This window comes from Botryllus schlosseri, chromosome 14 (assembly GCF_051294905.1).
Source record: "Botryllus schlosseri isolate E-star chromosome 14, Bs_hap1, whole genome shotgun sequence".
NCBI lineage: Eukaryota > Metazoa > Chordata > Ascidiacea > Stolidobranchia > Styelidae > Botryllus > Botryllus schlosseri.
This window is the reverse complement of record NC_137249.1, coordinates 1,612,143-1,626,850: the sequence shown is the minus strand read 5'-3', so window position 1 is coordinate 1,626,850 and position 14,708 is coordinate 1,612,143. Positions and strand designations below refer to the sequence as shown.

The following is a 14,708-nucleotide window of genomic DNA, read 5'->3' as shown; positions in this document are numbered from 1 at the left end:
TCAGTTTCACCAATGAATTTCGTCATTATTATTACTAGTTTCATATATTACTATCAAACATTTATCCTTTCTTAGGCCATGTGATCAGCTTCACTGGTAAAGTTGATGGAAGGGTCTTTTCTACAATTTAGGGCAAGTTATAAATGATGATGCGTCATCGGTGGGCCAATTGTTATTAGTCACTTTGTTGTTGCATGCCGTTATTTCTTGACCTCCCATCAGGATTGTCGGTTTAGTGAGGAGAACACGATTGCTAGTTTGTATTTCAATATGGGGCGGATCTGTACCGTGGGCGCAGACTGGAAAGGGCGCTACTTCATACTAAATCCGAAAATGAATCGCGCGCCTCGCGAAGAAAATTTCAAGATCAGATAAAATCTCTCAAGAAATCGGAAGTCAATTCGTAAATTTAAATTGCATGTCGACGGCCGCCAACACATACTAATTGAATTATGTGTCCACGGCAGCACAAATTTCCATCTACGGCCGGCCGCAGGTTGGCCACTCCTGCTCTAGCCTAACACTCGTGCTTATACACAGGTGTAGAAAGGCGGTTTCGTATATTGGTACAAATGATCAGCAGTATCGTTCATGTATAATATTGCACGTTTCGAAAATCCCCATCGATATGCAAAATGAGGTATGACGTAACATCGATCACGTGAAATGTAACGCTGAAAACATTCGAAGTTATGTGAAATATCATCCTCCACTTGCCTACCTATAACCAGAGGTGGCTCTACCACTCGTCGTCGGTGCTCTAGCATGGCAGTTGGGATATTCAAGTAAGTAAAAAAGTAAATATTCTAAGGTAGAGGTGCAATATGTCATCTTTTAAGAGGATTTTTCCTCTTTTTCTATAAAGGTGAAATGTCCTCTTTTTTGCTTTGCCATTAGAAAGCGAAGACTAAAAAAGGTCAACCCGACACAAACTACACGCGAAAACCGGGTTTTTCAGGCGCTGCCGCGAGGGTTGGATAAAAAAGAGGTCATCTCACCTAGAATTACAATTATCTTTATAAATTCCCCGTATTTATGCCTGTTTTCGAAACTTGAACAAAAAGTGTCCTCTTTTCAGATCTGAAAATATGGTAACTCTATTCTGGGATTAATTTTGCCGAAAACTAGAAGTAGAAATAGTCTAAAATTATAACCACTTCAAGAAGTAAGGCAAGTGTACAAAATTTGGGTTGGGTTACCATACTTTGAGATCCTTAAAGGACCACTCTTTTAACAGGCTACAAAAGTGACTGTAGCGGACGAGAAAACAGGTGATTTTCTAATTTATACAAGTAATGTCATTGGTTGGACTAACACAAAGGTCGTTTTCCGACGCGACTCCCGAAATACCCGTCTCTCGTCAATTCGGCCCACATTCCGCGTAGTTCGTGGTCTATTTTGGTAGTTTAGGCTAAAAAGGCGGACCAATTGCCAAAAAGGAGTACATTTGGACGAAGGGAGTACATTTCTTGAAAAAGGAGGACAAATCCTCGTAAACGAGGACGTACGGTGACCCTAACAAAATCTACATAAGTGCTTGGAAAAAATAGAATTACTTCGTTGCTGACTACCTCTGCATTTATCAGAGGGGGTTAAAGTAGTTTGCGTTGCTACTGAAGTAGAAACAACGATTTCCAAGTAGGCCTATAGCAGGGATATATAGAACTCCGGGATGGCTGACTTCTTTTTGGCCTTTGCCTAAGTAGGTCCAAAATGTTACCTCGAAATATCCACTGTTCTGCAAGCTAGCGATACAGCTGTTTCTAGAATAATGATCCTCAACCTTTTGCAGAATAGGTAGTGAGTAAGCTAGACGTTCTTCCCATATCTCAACCTTACTGCTGTATAGCCAACCAAGTAAAGTATGGCACTGCTGTATAGCCAACCAAGTAAAGTATGACAACTCTGAACTTCATTAAATCACGAGTGTGTTTAATTTCTACACATCATATAATCTGCATCAGGCCATAAATAACAGAGTGAATAACAAATAAAATCAGCGTCATCTACCTATTTACAAGCCATTGTCGGAAACCGTGCAGCTGGGAAGGGGGGGGGGGGGTAATAGGATTGATTAAATCAACCGTTTCAATTCGCGTTAATCCACAATTACCATGTGGTAGGGTTGCATTTTAAACAAACATATTTAAAACAAGGCCCTTGTATAAAACATACTTTTATTGTTTTTTTAAGCCATGACGTCAAGAATATGCAATTGTGGCGTCATATTGGATTGACATTGACAATTGAAAATATAGTGTAAATATAGCTCCTTTGACGAAATATCTGTACCATTGCTTTTGAACCTACTATCTTGAGGGTTCCAACCATCCCATATCGATAAGTCGGCTATATCGGGTGGTAGGCTCATACAACATATTTTTTGGAAAGTATTAACACAATTATGGCATAATTTGGCAACTTAAAAATTTTTTTTTCAAAAGGCGTTTGTTTAAAACACTGTTTAAAGCATGTTTTAAAACACCGCTTGTTTTAAACACAACCCTACCATGGAGCATTTCCAATAACGAAAAGATAGCACGGCCTGTAAGGACTCGAAATTGTGATAGCAGCTTTGTCATCTTCTACGTCACTATATGAAAGTTCATCAAGAATTCCACACACCATTGATACTTCTCTTCAGGTTCAAATGTAGCCTCGGGGGGGGGGGGGGGGGTAGAAGTTTGGTACATATTATATTATCAATTTGAGAAGCATTCAGTACAACCAGTTGCTGAATTCAGTTGGTATTTTGTTCACCTAGAAATAGTTTCAAGACCACAGTGAAGAAATTACCACCATTGGCCTAACGGTACATCACGAATGGGCCTTCTGAAGCATTTCAAGCCATATTCAGTTAGGAAATATTCAGTATAATTGTCTTGCAGATTTTCCGATAAGAGCGATAGATGATTCCATGTTAAAAAAACATCTCGGTGAGGAGGCACGAGATCAAAATATTCAGATTGTTGCCAACTTTGCCAAGATTTCAATGGGATGTGCCCAGTATAATATATCAGGATATCCACTGTTGACGTGATGCAAATGCTGAAACATCGCGTTTTTTTTTCTGGAATCTGCAACAAAAAAGAACAATTGATGTATTTAGAGACACAAATTAACCTTAAGAATATAACATGTATGCAGAGGTGGTCAGTAGTGAAGAACTTCTACTTCATTGAAGTACTCAAGTAGGTGTTGCCTATTTTCGAAGATACATCTTGTAATTTTGAAGTAGCCATCTCCAAACTTAAGTACCTTGCAGGCATTTCACTCTCTACTGCTACTTGAGGAAGTTTAAATACCAGTACGCCCTGGGAATACGACTGTTACTTGAGTAGCAATGCTGACAACTTCAACCACATCAGGATTAATGTAAATCCCTCATTTAATACTGTATCACTAGAATCAGCCAAACTTACCTTAGGCCGACTGAGGAGAGGTCCATACTTCGTTGCGACTATTTGACGAAACCTTGCAAATTGAAAGCAATCTTCAGAGATTTCTCTTCCTTCATCGTATAGGCCTATAGCCTATAGGCTATAAGTGTTTATATGGTAAAGACAGGCCATATCTCAGGGTCGTATCCTGTCCTGACGATTGTATGGGAGTGGGCATCTTCAAGGCTTCACTAAGAGCAAATGGTCAACAAATGTTGTGGCCATATTCTGGGAGTCAGCCATTGGCAGTTCACAACAGTGCACTTCTGTTGAAGTATAATTCCAGTATTGTAGCATTAAGGTGCCGTTCATTAACAAACATATGCCTGCCTTGTTTTATCGGACATGTAACTGATGAATAGTATCTGTAACAAGAGATTGGATTCAACAGTTGTTATAACAGTTGTTATGGACTCTTACAACTGCAACGACCTTGACATGTTGTGTTTGTATCAGATTCAAATGTTCGGTTATCCTTAATTGAAATGCCTCTCGAATCTTGCATACCGCCCGTAGTCTACTCAGTGGCTCCAATTCTTACTAGGAATAATTCAGCAATGATCTGGAATAATAAGCCTGCAATACCAGCACAACCTGCATCTTCACATATTAATCTATAGCACGAGATCTTAACAGACAAAGTCACTCCTAACGGTCGCCTTCATAGTCGACACGGCACAGTGTAAATGTACACTTGTACTTGCACAATGTAAAGCCTTGGATGGTGACATACATTATATCGCATAACGTAAGTAATGAAGAACATACCGCAAGGCGTAATCAAAATCCAGGGATATCTAGATCTAGTTTCTAGATATCCCTGTCAAAATCCTACTGCTGATATCAATGTTAACGTTGGAAATTCTTCTACATTCTCTTATCTTCTCACGATTATCAACGCAACGAAACATGTTACATAACATACTACAGAAGCAGTGATATTCCGAAGGCGAGCAAATGACCGTACCGGTATGCGGTATACCGGTAAATTGCTGCTGAAGGGATAGGGCCAATACCGCAAAGTTGCAGACTACCTGAACATCTCATAACCTGGTTAACCTCTAGCTTTATAAAAGAACATAAACATGGATATTATATGCCTCTACGGCTCTCAAAGACTTGAAATTACACACAGAAGAAGCGGCTGACCAGAACGTGCATCAAAACTGAATGCGCGAATCCGGACCTACTTAGGTAATACCTCGATGACGCAATTGACGCAGTCAGCCATCCCGGAGTTCTATATATCCCTGGCCTATAGGTGTGAAAGTATAATCTAAAACGTAACAACTTGAGCAATCTGAAAAAGTAGGAAATATCTCCTTACTGACCAGTGACCAGCTCTAACGTAACCTCCGCTGTACAATTTACAAACTTGACGAATGCGAGTTTTGTAGTCTTAAAGAAGAAAAATATTCTTTGGGTTTGTGCTACATAAATCGATTCAAATTTCATCATGTTACCACCGACACAGCCTTGGGAGGTATTCGTGTTCTAAGTACGCCACAATGATTCGAGTACGATTGGTTGTATCACAGCATACGAAACATAGTACGAAGCTAGGCACGTTAGTGGCAATCACATTCCTGTGAAGTCATCATCGACCCACAGCGCTGTCACAAAGTGCAATGAAATAAGCATGGTCGACAATATACCAGATGATCTTCAAGTGGTGTAGAACCGGCGTTATATTCTTTATGGTCTCGTAAAAGGTACATATTTGAACCTTGCACATCTTCTATAGTGTTATGAAGTCGTATTGACTTTTACTCGGACACTATAGAAGCCTCTAGTACTCGTTTCAGAACCGAATCACTCAGGTATTGGATTTTGCCCAGCTCTAGTTTGAAGGCGAGCCTAATAAATCGTGAACAAGCCGATGAGATATCGCTCAAAATACAGAAATATCCGCTGACATCACAACAGCCCCAGTGTCATTGAAATAATCACAAATATCGGGATAACGAAAATAGAGAAAGCAATCGTCACTCTGTTATACAGTTCTTTCTTCATTTTCTCTCGCATCCCGCCGTCGTTCTCGCACTGGCCTCTAAAGAAATTCACGACGAAAGAATCGTCCTTTTTGTTCTTGGTCGGGAAGGGCGCGTTTTCCGGCACGTCCTTGCCCAGGAATTTGCAAAGCGGCTCCCAGCCTTCCTTGACGTTGAATATGAGCAGCTGGCGAGGCGGACAACCGCGCAGGACGTTTCTGTTGTGCCGCCTGTAGTAGTTTCTGTACAGTGGCATTGAGACAGGGTATTATTCATTGCACATTCAAATTAAAAACAGAGGTGGTATAACTAGTCATGTCCGGTACAAGAAACAAAAAAAGCAGCGTAAATTTCTACATACGCGCAACTAGAAGTAGAGATTTCACAGCAAATAAAAACGGAAGCATTCTATGCCGGTATGGTTCTCAACCTTCATGACGGCGCAAACTTCAAAGCAAATGTTGCCGACCGGTGAACCTTCAAAAATCAAAATTAACTCTTATTATACTTACGACAAATGTATACAACTTAAATGTAATATTGGAAACTGCTTTAAATGCTGTATTTTTGATATTAGATAGTTTTATGTTGTTCTATTGAAGTTTCTGCAAGGCGAAACTCGCGAAATTGTATTATGGATACGGTATATGTCCTCTTTTTTCAAGAAAACCGAAATGTCATCCTCGGACGCCAAAGTGTCTTCTTTTTTCGCAGTTTGTCCTCTTTTATTACGATTGTTAGACGAGTACATAGAGACAGCCAAAAATGGTCATCTTGCACAAAAATACACGTGAAAAACGGGTTGTAACGTAATTTATGCGACGGTTTGTCCAAGAAAAGCTCAACCCAGCCTAAATTGGACGAAAATTGAACGGATACCGGTTTTTAGGTGAAGACTCGGAAAATTAACCTTTTGCTTAGTCAAGCTATGAACGATCACCACTTTTCTTAAAACATCCCGTTGTAATGTCTGTTAATGTTCCTTTTCAGAAGTGTCCTCTTTCTCGGATTTCAAAATATGGTAACCGTAAGTTTTATGTTCCATAATGCAATGGGTTTGACTTCGAAATTACAATAGTGACATTTTTATACTATTAATTAGTTTTGATCTGCTATTAAACGCTACATGTAAAATGAAGAAAACATTCACCTTAATAGCAGCTCGTTGTTCGGATTTCCCAAGAGATAACCGTACCCCGCAGTGCACACGTTGTAAAAGTAACTGTGGTAGCTCGGCATAAATAGTCGAAACAGAAAGAAACCGATGCTCATGTACCTGGGACACAATGATGAATAAATGTATGAAAAACAAACTGCAGTTTTAAAGAGCTTAAATGCCAAGACGTCCGCATCATCGCAAACCATGTATTAGTTGGGTGTGTGTCTCTCCAGGGAAATAGTGAGACTGGCCTAGGGAGCCCCGGCTAAGTAGGCCTACCACTGTACTTGTACTAACGTCTTTGATTAAACAATCTTCGACCCCCAGTTCTGTCTAACATCTATGTATCGGAGATTTATCTGGGCTCCTCATCGCTAACCTCGCTGCGATTGCGATGTATGAAAAGCCCAGAGTGAAGATGGAACGAGCCAAAAAATCGACAGTAGAGACGAAGGGTGCATGAAAAACGAGGGAGACCGATGGCGAAAGAGTGCGAGTGTGAAAAGTCGCCCTGAAGACGAAGAAAATCAAAGACAATGAATATTACACATGATACTGTCGTGGCGCACATGACCTTAATAGACGAGAAGCGTCACTGCTGCTGTGTCAATAAAGCAAACAAACAAACAAACAGACAATCTTCTATACGCCATCAATGCAGCGTCTCCCGAGTAATTCATAGATTGCGACAATTAAAGTAGTAGTGATTTATAGAGCAGCGCCAATAAGTCAACATGAACAATTATAATCATTGTATTCCACGTAAACATAAACTAATAGCGATAGCATGCTGCAGATATATAACTATATGATGTACACTAGGGCTGCTCAAAAATACCTTTTTCTTCTGGATTCCAGCCATTCAGGCATTGGTTCAATTCTATCAAGTATAAGGATCCGCAGATCCAATTAAAATTTTTAATTTATAATGGAAAATTAAAAAAAATTCAGATTTTTCCGTCAGCCCCATGAAATTGTTGAGCTGTCTTCAGAGACCATGCAAAACAAAGTTGACTCAATTCCAACTAGAAGAAGCGGCGTTATTTTAGTTTTTCGATGATAATCCTCCGATTATCCATGGATCCGCGGATTATCTACGTTATCTGCGGATCCTTATACTTGATAGAATTGAACCAAATTTGGTGCGCAGCGTTTTTTAGGGTAACCTGACAATTTAATGCCTGAATTGCTGGAATCCAGAAGAAAAAGTTATTTTTGAACAGCCCTATATGTACACTTGTACGTACAGTGGACGCAATTCCAGGTTACCTTTCCCAAAACAAAGTCCGTCTAATGTGCGTGATATATGCCGCGAAGCTTTTGAACCAGACTTCCTCGCTGTCACGCATTGTCAGTATAACCTGAAATGTGATGTACTGTAAATACATTGGGCGGAAGATAGGCGTGTTAACCATACGTATATCATATATGCGTGTGTTGCAAACCAGGCTGTCGACAGTTCCAGGTGCCGAGGAATGCTTTCATGCTCATTCCAATGGGTGAAAACAATTTAAATACGCCAATCCTTATGGACGTATATATGCCAGTGGGATATATTTACGTACACGCGCCATTGGGTTGGCGCTAGGCTACAATAAAACATAAATATCTTAACCGGGCTGTATTTTAATAGCAATTGTTGTATTGAAGCATTTTCACACCTTGGAATGGGCGTAAAAGGAGCATTTGTTATCAGAGAGTGCCGTTTACTGATTTTCACCCTACGCTACAGCGGAAATCTGCAAAATACAGGATTTTTGTTGACAGTGGAGAAACCATCTAATCCCACGGACTCATCCGCATGCACCATTACATAGTGCGTGAAGCAAACAAGATACTTCTAGTTTTTCTAACTAGACTAATTAGAGGAAATGCCGGTAATCTAATTATAATTTAATTTGGGAAGTGTTTTCTCATTTGAATTCTTACCAAATTTCCAGTTTTCCTTGAGATGATACAGGATAACTTTATAGTGAGAAAAGAGCCAAGCATGGTGGATAGAGACATTTGCCATACTAGTGATTATGATTATATCTCTGATCTGATGTGAACCGAACTTGATTTTGGTTGTATTTGTTTCCATTTCGGAATTAAATATAATTTCCAACTTTCACGAATTCAGTAGTGTTAATGATATTCTAATTCGGAAAAAAAATGTGTCGCTGTAATACTAATTCAAATGTAATTTGGAAAAGTTAAAATTTTCTTGTCCGACTTTTTAGGACCACAACACATGACATATTTAAATATATGGTACAGAGTGCACCTGTCGCCCGAGTGCAATGCAGCTTCGTGCTATATGTAACGCCTTCGACGTGACTTTCCAATCATGAGACTCAACAGATTCCAAGCAGGCGTGTTTGAATTTCACCTACTTTTGAGTCGGGAAAGGCTTCGAGTATTTCTTCCCAGAAAATGCTCGCCGGCACGTCCGCCACGGCATCCACGTCTTTGTACATCTCCCTGAAATCGTCTATACTCCCTCTACCGTCAAATATTCTCGTCCAGTAAGTCCCGTCTATAGCGGAATGCTCCAGAAAGTCATGGACTTTCGAGTATCCTAAAATGCGCAGGGCTTCGGCGATGCTTTTCGTTCCGGTATGTGAAAATCCGGCGCATATAACTTTCATTATGAAGCCGTACAGATGGCGGCTTAACAATGTTTAGCAAAGGTCCGGCTACAATAGTTCAAAATGTGCTAAATTACTCTCATGAAATAACTTACAGTCATACATATGTAGGCTAACACGATATATACAAAATCTGGTAAAGCAAAGACAAAGCGGAATGTAGTTACTCACATTCGTACCGCCAGTTTAGTAGCAGGAGCTTCACTCTTGCAATATTGGGTTTCATTTCTAACAGACATTGATATCAACAATATTCAATCCCGCTAACTCACAACTGCATAGTAAACACCAATAGCTACAAAACAGTGATTGATCAGGGAAGAAACGGAGTGGTCATTACGTCAATGAACAGGGAACGGAAACGGCTGTGACATGACATCCAAGTAAGTTTGAGTGTGATCGGTCGAGTTTGTGGTTTAGTCATAGCTCTGTGTGGACCCTATACTACAATGCGATGCTTATTTGCAATTCTTCAGCCACTGACAAGTTATAGGGCAAAATATATTTGAATATCTGATTTCCAATACATTGGTAATTCCATAAATTATTACCATGTTCGATACTGAGGGATATCTTAACATGATAGAGCCTTTAGTTAATAGCTGATTACTGTGTAGGAATGGACATCGGTATTTCGGGACAGGATAGAAATATACGAAGCTATGTTGGTCATTGCTATAGCTGTCAGGATTGCCAATTGACTGTAACAGCAAACTTCGAAATGTACACTCGCATTTTGACAGGTTGACAGTGCTGAACAAAACCATGACTATAAGCCGCGCTTGGTCCTTCTGTTCCGTAGTCCAATCGAAGTTACAATATGACATCCTCCGCTGGGGGCTGCCAGTTTTAGTGCATTCAAGCCACTGCAAAAACTACAACATGATGTCTTTTTTTATCATATTCAGTGAGTCAGTTTGTGAGTCCAACAAATCACTGCCCAAAAAAATTCGGTGTCCTAAACATAAAAGATAAGTGCGTAAACTGGAAATTGTATCAGTTCCATTGTGGCCACTGCCCCAAAAACCTCAATGACTTCTTTTCCGCGGAATGAAAAGCGCATAAGTAACCTAGACACGCGCGCGCCCACATCGTTCAACTATCATATGATCAACAGGAAAAATCATCGCTCTATCAAATACGCCGGACCTGAATTGTGAAACAGTATCTCGCTGGCTATACGGCAGTCGTCGAGCATGTCGAGTCCACTTGTACGCATTCAAGTCGAAATACAAGCAATTTCTACTGAGTAAATACTATGAATCAGCCCTCAAGTTTACCGGACCACATGTCCCCTAATGTTGCCGTTTTGTCGACTCTGTCACGTTTCTACGCGTCGGACATCGCTGACTTCACTGCTGGATCAGCAGTGTTTCGAAAACACCAAGAGTAATGGTGAGCCGAGCCAAGAAAGTCGGCAGAAAATATGAAGTTCCGCAATGTTGTACGTTCCTTATTGATGCCATGTAGCTCCGAACTGTGAATTCCACAAGGGTACAACGAAAGTGCGCGTCGCAAGCCCCAGTATACGAATGGGTTAAACGAGGGGTTCTTACCTTACAGCCTTTACTAGCCTGGCTTTTAGTAAAAAAAAACAATAATCTGCTACATTACACATATAACTACACATCTATTAAATGAATAATATCATTAAAACTTGATTTTCACACAAAATAAAAATGTTGTGATGAATATTCGCTGCAAATCTATGGGACTTCTGCTGGTCTTTTCACAAAATCTAAAGTTTTATAATATCTCCCAATCCCAATGACAACGACAACAAAACAGTACACGGCGTGTACCAATTTTACTAGTTGTTCACTGGTTTCGTAATACGGTTTCCGATTACAACATTTCATGATATGATATTGATTTTCTCCCGCGTGCAAGTCATCTTCTGCATCCGTGTGATTCGCAAATTTCATTCGTCACGTATTTACATCGAAGCGGTATCGTCAATTACTATTTGTCTTGTGACTATGAGCGAAAGCGCTGCATAGTTCGCTGTCATACAGTTGCTTTGCTAAATATTCGTAGTCCTAGGTAACATATTATTGTTGCGATCTCTCTACACTACGGATGTTTATCGCACTATACGCACAATTACACCGTTATTTCTACATCTTTCTACACTATCTTCAACTTAGTAAAGCCGTGCGATCACTCTTTCAAGACATGCTATAACCAGGGCATGGTATGGTATGGTATGAAACGAAATTTCGGCTTGGAATATGGAAATGTCCAAGTATGGTATTGTATGTATGTGTTGAAAATTCCCAAGTATGGTATAGAATTACTTTTTTACTCGTTCTTTACCATTAAAATAACATAAATTGGACAACTACGGCTCAATTCACGCCTTAACCTTCCACCATGCATGATACCGGCGGAATAGATGACAGACTTACTGAATTCGGATTATGCCGCTGTATAGTTGTATAAAAACGCTAAATGCTTCCTGCTCGCATATATTCATTAAGTGCACATTCTCTCGGTTGTCACAATACCACATTGCGGTTTCTTTCAGGGACGTATACGGGTTGCACAGAAGTTCTATTATCCCTTGTTTCGTTCTGTGGCTTCCTAATTTTAGAATATGAAATTTGGATATATGCCAAACATCAAGCATCCGGTGCATGCACGAGTTTCACCTTTGGCCCACTTCGTGGTTTTAATACTAGTATCTGGAATCGTACCATGACTTCTAAATCAAAAATCAATTATATAATTATGTAATGCATAACATAAATTATGTACTCTTTTATTGGAGTGGCCTAACTCCCTCGATTATATTCTACTAACATTGAGTTATTCAAGGTCGGTGTGGATCACTATATCTTCTCTGATGCTGAAGCCCTATATATTATTATAGCATATGCAAGTTTCCACATTTCTGCGACGATAAAACAGTGATGTTTTCGCTTTCGAATGGGACCATTTATGGTAGATTGACGTTCGCGCTGTTTAATAGGCTAATCATAATCGGATTGTGGTTGTATATTATTTGCATCCACTGAAGACACACAATGTGCAATACGGTTCGCGCGATACGGTAGGCTACCAATACGATTTGATCAACATATAGGAGGATGTCGAAACCGGTTGAGCATGCGACAAAATGGAAAACGACAGTTGAGCATGGGTCACTTTAGTATGCGTCGCTTCAGCATGTAACTTTATAACCCGAAAACTAACCCTGACCCGAAACATAACCCTGAAATTAACCGCTAGATATATCCTAACTCCAAGCGTTACCCTAACCCAAGCCTAAATTCAACCGTAACCCACCCCTAACCCGAAATTTAACCCACTTGCTCATGTGATGCATGCCCAATTGTCGTATGCCGAAGTGTCGCATGCTATAATGTCGCATGATCAGACCACGGACCGTCGAAACCACCTGGAATGGTGGTGTTACTATTATGTAATTGGCCGATAGAACAGTGTTCGATCGAAATCTTTCTCGCTCATGATGCTCTAACTTGCATTCGTCAGTCATTTTGCCTTTTTCTGGTATATCGATGGGGTGCTGTTTTATTGCTAGATCAGTGGTTCTTAGCCTTTTGTCTTCGTGGACCCCTTTTGGTCCGTGACGGACCCCCGCAGATCCCACACGTTTTAGTTCAAATTTAGTTCAATTATCGTGCAACCGTCATCTGTCTTGTACAGATATCAACTCAAGGCTAGTGATAAACAGCAACGAAATGACAGTTCTTGAAAAGAATGTCATACCATATGTAGAAATATATGTAGACTTATATTATTTCAAAGGGACTTCTGCAGCTGAATTTATTACTTCTTGAAATATGTGCGTGGTTCCGTCTTGAAAATTCAAGCGTTCGATTTGATATGAACGAGTGCCGAAGATCTATTTCCACAAAGGTAGGTGGCGGCGTATGTAATAACGCCTGACGCTTCCGACGACACCTTTTTCAATGAAGTTAACACGTCCAAAAAGAAAACATCTTCGCACAGCAATATGTTTGTGTCAGTAGGCTATTGGGAATTTGGCAATTAACATGAGTTTACACTAGGATTTTTAATCTCATACGGTTATTCTGTTGGTGTGCTTAGGCCTACTGAAGCACTAGCAGTTTTGAAGCGAAACTGCTTCGTGATTTCCCCAATTCAAAAAAGTTACAAACGAGTTATCAGTCATTCTGCAAATTTAGAGGTTTCGCGTACCCCATGAAAATGCTTCGCAGACACGCAGGGGTCCGCGGACCCCCGGATGAGAACCACTGTGCTAAATGATATTACTGCACGCCCATCCAACACTAATAATCTCAAAAAATTCCGGAATAAATGCATATTTGACGAGCAAAATAAAATAATACTACATTTCCGCCGAGAGTTAGGCTACTACAAATCATAGCAACCCAATCGTGTAGCAAGCGAATGTGTGCCCTATAAATGGTCAGGTTGTGATAGCTGATTGCAAATTGAATTGGTCTTTCCGCGATTCACGGTGGCTTGTCATGGCTTATAATCTCCGTGTTCTACTCATGTCACGATTCACGTTTAGTCTATAAAATACACCTAAGTACGAATATGATGTCACGTGATCGATTATAGCGCGCTTGAAAACGAATCAACCAACTATTTTTCCTTGTTATACGCACTGAATTACAAGCAATCCACTGCTCCTGTGTAGGCCAGTTGATAATAACCGGGGTTCACTCTAAAGCCAGGCGTTCACTGGAGGTCAAGGCGCTTACCTGACTCATAAAGCAGAAAACACTCTGATTCACAGTAAATAGCCTACTCGTGACTTGATCATCTTTTTGTTCCGTGTGAACATTATGGTGTACCAGTAGTCTATATAGTAATGTATTATATGCGTAAGACTAGGCAATAGCTTAAGGCAATAGCTGAAGGCTTGCTGGTTAAAGTGCGGGTTCGCCATGAGGAAAGGTGAAGAACCACTGCTCCAGGTGCCTTCGGAGACGTTGAAAATTCGCCCAATCGACTGTTTCACGTCGAAAAGAAGTCGATTGTGGCGTTGACTTTCGTCCCTGTTACAACATCGAGGCAGTGCACTTTAATCTCCGTGTCTCCGTACATCATCGAAATCTGCAGTTCGCGTTTGCTGGTTTCGGTCGCGTTCGGCGACAGCGCCGCTGGCAATTTCACTCGTAGGGTGGCGCATTTCTGCACGCCTTCCTCGTCTATAAACTTCACGTTTGACTTCTCGCAGGAATAAAGATTGATGACGACAGCGCTTTGGCCACGGCGTACCGGAGCGTAGCTCCTCTGAGACGTTAAAAAATCGAGGATAACGTGAGGGGTCGAGTTTTAAAGAGCTTTTTAAGATACAAAACTTCAATATACAATTGAATAGTGCATTCATATTGAAATAAACCCGAATATCTTCGAATGAAGTCATCAGGGTTAATCGTGAGCAACTTTGGTTGGAAATAACGTTGCGATAGGCCTACGATTGTTGATATACTAGGGTTACCATACGTCCTCTTTTAAGAGGATTTGT

At 40.4% G+C, this 14,708-nt stretch overlaps 2 protein-coding genes across 2 annotated transcripts in view; both read right to left on the bottom strand.

Moving 5' to 3' along the window:
- Nucleotides 1-4,911: 4,911 nt before the first annotated feature.
- LOC145455550 (uncharacterized) lies at nt 4,912-10,626 on the bottom strand. Its single transcript, XM_080333536.1, has 4 exons — nt 8,966-10,626; nt 7,860-7,951; nt 6,582-6,707; nt 4,912-5,673 (listed from the first exon to the last, which is right to left on the bottom strand). Exons 1-4 carry the CDS (start codon nt 9,218-9,220, stop codon nt 5,358-5,360), a joined length of 789 nt encoding a protein of 262 aa, XP_080189662.1. The 5' UTR covers nt 9,221-10,626; the 3' UTR covers nt 4,912-5,357.
- A 2,210-nt stretch (nt 10,627-12,836) lies between these two features.
- Nucleotides 12,837-14,708, bottom strand: part of LOC145455541 (heat shock 70 kDa protein 12A-like) — a 28,557-nt gene continuing 26,685 nt past the window's right edge. Inside the window, exon 17 of the mRNA XM_080333522.1 lies at nt 12,837-14,473. Coding sequence (XP_080189648.1) covers nt 14,195-14,473 — 279 coding nt within the window. The 3' untranslated portion in view covers nt 12,837-14,194. The remainder of the gene's footprint in view (nt 14,474-14,708) is intronic.